This window comes from Eimeria tenella, genomic scaffold (assembly GCF_000499545.2).
Source record: "Eimeria tenella Houghton genomic scaffold, Eth_scaff218, whole genome shotgun sequence".
Taxonomy (NCBI): Eukaryota; Apicomplexa; class Conoidasida; order Eucoccidiorida; family Eimeriidae; genus Eimeria; species Eimeria tenella.
Genome location: NW_013542031.1, coordinates 6,276 through 11,750, shown reverse-complemented (window position 1 = coordinate 11,750; position 5,475 = coordinate 6,276). Strand labels below are relative to the sequence as shown.

Below are 5,475 nucleotides of genomic sequence, written 5' to 3'. Positions count from 1 at the left end.
CTCCCCCAGCCCTAACCCTAGCCCCAAACCCTAAACCCTAAACCCTAAACCCTAAACCCTAAACCCTAACCTGCGCGTCAGTGCCCCCGCTGATGGCGTTGCTGATGGCCCAAGCCCTACACCCTACTCCCTGCTCCCTCCACCCAGCCCTAACCCTAGCCCCAAACCCTAAACCCTAAACCCTAAACCCTAAACCCTAAACCCTAACCTGCGCGTCAGTGCCCCCGCTGATGGCGTTGCTGATGGCCCAAGCCCTACACCCTACTCCCTGCTCCCTCCACCCAGCCCTAACCCTAGCCCCAAACCCTAAAGCCTAAACCCTAAACCCTAAACCCTAAACCCTAACCTGCGCGTCAGTGCCCCCGCTGATGGCGTTGCTGATGGCCCAAGCCCTACACCCTACTCCCTGCTCCCTCCACCCAGCCCTAACCCTAGCCCCAAACCCTAAACCCTAAACCCTAAACCCTAAACCCTAAACCCTAACCTGCGCGTCAGTGCCCCCGCTGATGGCGTTGCTGATGGCCCAAGCCCTACACCCTACTCCCTGCTCCCTCCACCCAGCCCTAACCCTAGCCCCAAACCCTAAAGCCTAAACCCTAAACCCTAAACCCTAAACCCTAACCTGCGCGTCAGTGCCCCCGCTGATGGCGTTGCTGATGGCCCAAGCTGCTTCTTTTTTTGTGTCGAATTCGGCTGTCTCCAAAACGTGCAGCAGCGCGGGCACGGCGCCGCTGTCCAGCACTTCTTGCACTTGTTCTCGACTTCCTGCAAATAATAAATAAATAAATAGATAAATACATAAATAAATAAGTAAATAAAAGTAATTTAGACAAATTATTTATTTATTTATTCGCGAAAGAATGAGGGGCTCGGAGATGCAGCAGAAAAAGGTAGTTCCTAAGAGGTCCCCGTTGCTGCAGCAGCAGCAGCAACTCCCACAGCAGCAGCAGCAGAACCAGCAGCAGCACATACCGCACCAGCAGCAGAACCACCGCAGCAGCAGCAGATGCAACAGCAGAACCACCGCAGCAGCAGCAGATGCAACAGCAGAACCACCGCAGCAGCAGCAGAACCACCGCAGCAGCAGCAGACACAACAGCAGCAGCAGCAGCAGCAAACCTGCAGTGATGTTGGAGATGGTCCAGCAAGCTTCTTTCTGGACTGTCTTTCTGTTGGAAGACAGCAGCGCGAGGAGTTTGGGAAGGGCCCCACAAGTGAGCACAACTTGGGTTTGTCTGTCATCTCCTGAAAAAGAAATTAAATAAATAAATTAATTAATTAATTAATTAATTAAAATAAATAAATTAAATCAAATTGAGCGAAATAATCGGAAAAAATCCAGCACAAAAAGGCCCCAAGCTCGCCCCAGACCCCCGTCCTCACCTCCACGAGGGTTTAGGGTTTAGGGTTTAGGGTTTAGGGTTTACCGGTGACTATGTTGCCCACAGCGCGCAGCGCGGGGGTTTGCACGAGAGAAGAGGGGTGGTTTAGGAGATCGACAAGACGGCTGCAAACCCCTGAAGAGTTTAAAGAAATAAATGAATTAAATAAATTAAAATTAAATTAAATCAAAAAAATGAAGAGAAATGAAGGAATTAAAAGACATTCGAACGGGTTAAAATGAATTAAAATGGACTTAAAAGAAATAAATAAATGAATTTAAATTAAATTTCATTAAGTGAACCAGAATGAATGAAAATGGATTTAAAAAATAAATACATTAAATTAAAATTAAATTAAAAGTGAACTAAAATGAATTTAAAAGAAATAAATGAATTAAAACAAACTAAAATGGAGTAACATGAATTAAAATGGGTTCATTGAGAAACGCATAAAATAAATTAAAATCAAATTAAATAAAAAATGAATAAAAATGAATCTAGAAGAAATACATGGAGTAAAATGAATTAGAGTGAATTGAAATGAAGCAAAATAAATCAAAAATGAATTAAAATGGATTAGAATGAATGAAAATAAATTAAAATAAATTAGAATGAACTGAAACGAACTAAAACGAATTGAAATGAATCAAAATAAACATAATCAAATTAAAATTAATAAAATAAATAAATAAATTAAAACACAATGTATCAGAAGCTAGTTAAAATGAATTAAAATGAATTTAACACAATAAAATGAGACAAATCAGTTAAAATGAATTAAAATGAATTTAACACAATAAAATGAGACAAATCAAGAGAGGATAAAAGCAACGTAAAAAATAAATAAAATACAATGAAAAAAAACAAATAAAATAAATCAAAAACGAATTAATCTGAAATAAATGAACATAATAGACTAAAATAAAATAAATCGAAAAATAAGTAAAACAAGTTAAAACAAATATAACTAAATTAAAATGAATTAAAATAAATAAAATAAATAAAATATAAATAAAATAAATAAAATAAATAAATCAAAAAAGAATTTAAAAATTAAATCCGAAAATTTGCAAAAATGCAAAACCCCAATTTGACGGAAAACAGAAACCACAAACTCCCTTCTCTCAATTTTCAGCCTCAAATAAATGAATAAATGAAGTTATTTATTTATCTTAATTGATTAATTATTTTATTTATTATAAATTAATTCTAATTAATTAATTAATTAATTTATTTATTTATTTATTATTTATTTTTATTTATTTCCCACCCGCCTGCAGCACCGCCTCTATGCGCTCGTTGGGGCCGTCGGAAAGATAAGAAACGGCCCAGCAGGCGTCAGTAAGAACCTGAAAAGAAATAAATGAATAAATTGATTAATTAAATTAATTACTTAATTAAATTAAGTAATTAATTTAATCAATTAAATCAATGAAATTAAATTAAATTAAATAAATTGATTTAATTCATTTAGTTTTTTGGAGTTGCGGGAAAGGAGTTGAGGGAAGAAAGAACGGAGGCAGCAGCAGTCAGGTGTCTGTAATAAATAAAAATAAATAAATAAACGAATAAATAAATGAATAAATAAATAAATATAAATGAATAAAAAATAAATATAGATAATAAATATAAGTAAATAAATATAAATAAATAAAAATGAATAAATAATAAACCACGGGCGGGTGGTTCCAGGAAACGGTGGGAAAAAGAACGAAAGAGCAACACAAACCCTAAACCCTAAACCCTAAACCCTAATTGGGCGATACTGCAGCAAGTAGGAAAGATGCAGCAGCGCAGCAGCCACGGACGAAAGCGCTCACAAACACCCAAATAAAACAAACTATAAATAAATAAATAAATAAATAAATAAATAAATAAATAATAATTAAATTAAATTATTTATTTATTTTTACTTCCGCATCATCTGAATAAATCAAAGCCGCCAAAGTCGGCAGCGCTGGAGAAACTTTTTCAAAAGCGGGTGCGGGTTTGCCCCGGCAAAAGTTCGACCTGTCCACAAACCCTAAACCCTAAACCCTAAACCCTAAACCCTCATAAACCCTAAACCCTGAAACCCAAACCCTCAGAAACCCTAGTGGACCCTAATTTACCCTAGAAAACCCTAAACCCTAGAGAATGAGGGCAGTTGTGAAAGTCTGCTCGGCCACGCTGGACATTTGCCAAGAACCCTAAACCCTAAACCCTAAACCCTAAACCCTAAACCCTAAACCCTCACAGTGTCCACGTGGCATTCCTCAGCATCGCCAATTTCGAGCCGGGAGTATTAAGCTGCTCCAGCAGCGGCTGCAGGGCGTCTGCAAGGAACCCCAACCCCACCCCCCAAACCCTAAACCCTAAACCCTAAACCCTCGCAGGTCCCGCACCACCCCTGATCCCGCCCCCACCTCTCCCGCTCCCCGCGCTGCCCAAACCCTAGGGTTTAGCCAGGGCCTCCCTAGGGCTTCGCCAGGGTCCAGCTAGGCTCCAGCTAGGGTCCAGGGGTTGGCGAGGGCTTAGGGTTTAGGGTTTAGGGTTTAGGGTTTAGGGTTTACCGCTGTCGAGGACCAAGTCGCGGCAGCTGGGGGAGTCCCCCGCTATGTTCCCCAAAGCCCAAACCGCCTGTTCCCGAACTTCTTCTTTGGGGGACCTCAGCAGCTGCACGAAGCAGGGCACTGCCCCGCAGTCCACCACGACCTGCGCCAAACCCTAAACCCTAAACCCTAAACCCTAAACCCTAAGCCCTAGCGCCGGGCCCTCGCTCCTGCAGAAGGGCGCTCCGCCCGGCGCCGCCGCGCGCTCGCGGCGCCGCCTCAGCGCCCAGGCGCCCCAAAGCCCCGCAGAGAACGAGGGTTTGGGGTTTAGGGTTTCGGGTTAGGGTTTAGGGTTTAGGGTTTACGCGGGTTTGCTCCTGAGTGCCCGAGGCTATATTTGTCAAGGCCCACGCGGCTTCGAACTGGAGCTGCTCGCGGCCCTCCATGGCGAGGAAGCGGACAAAGTGAGGCACGGCGCCTGCAGCGCAAACCCTTTTTTAGGGTTTCGGGTTTTCGCGTCTTTTCCGGATTTTTCCCGGACTTCCGCCCAAATTCAGAAAGCTCTTCAAAAAATATACTTATATGTTTCAAAAACAAATAAAATGGCGCCAAAAACCCAAAAATTTCTCTTTTTCAAAACTGAAACTCCACGCAGCCGCGCCAGCTGTCTATACACCCCAACACCCGCAGCAGCGGCAACCGCAAGCTGCCACTTGTGAAATAAACGAACAAATAAATAAATAACAAATAAATAAATAATATATAAATAAATAATAAATAAATAAATAATAGTAAAATAAATAAACTATGAATAATAATTAAAAGATTAATAAAAGAAATAATACCCGCGTCAATGACAGCTTGGATGGGCGGGCTGTTCTCTATGCTGAGGGCGCGGCGGAAGACCTGCGTGGCCTGAAGATGAAAATAAATAAATAAATAAATGAATTAAATAATTAATCAATTATAAATAAATAATAATAAATGCTAAATGAACTGCTGCTTGTGAGTCCGCTTGCGCGAAAAAGAGCAAATGAATAAGCACTCAAAGAGCTGCAGCAGCAGCAGCAGCAGCTGCAGCAGCACCCGCTGCTGCTGCAGCACCTGCTGCTGCTGCAGCACTATCATAATCAGCAGCAGCTGCAGCAGCACCATCACCAGCAGCAGCAACAGCAGCTGCAGCAACGGCGCCAAAATCACCAGCAGCAGCTGCAGCAGCAGCACCACCACCAGCAGCACGACGACCATCAACAGCAGCAGCACAAGCAGCAGCAGCAGCAGCAGCAGCAGCAGCAGCAGCAGCAGACCTGCAGCTCCGACTCTGGCACTCCGCTGCCTAAAGCCTCAACAAGCTGCTTCAAATCTCTTCCAGAGAACTCCGAGGGGCCCCCGGGGGCCCCCCCAGTACCCTGTGCTAAGTCCATGCCCCCCATGGGGCCCCCCGAGAGGCCCCCCATGGGGGCCCCCATGGGGGTCCCCATGGGGGCCCCCAAGGGGGCCCCCATGGGGGCCCCCAGGGGGGCCCCCAGGGGGCCCCCCTGGGGGCCCCCCACTGCTGCCAT

At 43.6% G+C, this 5,475-nt stretch overlaps 1 protein-coding gene across 1 annotated transcript in view; it reads right to left on the bottom strand.

The window, feature by feature from the left end:
* The window catches only part of ETH_00026330 (importin alpha, putative), a gene marked incomplete at both ends in the record, with an annotated part of 10,096 nt that extends 4,621 nt beyond the window's left edge, over nucleotides 1-5,475 (bottom strand). Inside the window, 12 exons of the mRNA XM_013374607.1 lie at nucleotides 71-130; nucleotides 347-406; nucleotides 623-765; nucleotides 1,120-1,245; nucleotides 1,428-1,517; nucleotides 2,653-2,731; nucleotides 3,296-3,392; nucleotides 3,619-3,697; nucleotides 3,935-4,076; nucleotides 4,279-4,391; nucleotides 4,759-4,828; nucleotides 5,221-5,475. Of these exons, the coding sequence (XP_013230061.1) occupies nucleotides 71-130; nucleotides 347-406; nucleotides 623-765; nucleotides 1,120-1,245; nucleotides 1,428-1,517; nucleotides 2,653-2,731; nucleotides 3,296-3,392; nucleotides 3,619-3,697; nucleotides 3,935-4,076; nucleotides 4,279-4,391; nucleotides 4,759-4,828; nucleotides 5,221-5,475 (1,314 nt within the window). The remainder of the gene's footprint in view (nucleotides 1-70; nucleotides 131-346; nucleotides 407-622; nucleotides 766-1,119; nucleotides 1,246-1,427; nucleotides 1,518-2,652; nucleotides 2,732-3,295; nucleotides 3,393-3,618; nucleotides 3,698-3,934; nucleotides 4,077-4,278; nucleotides 4,392-4,758; nucleotides 4,829-5,220) is intronic.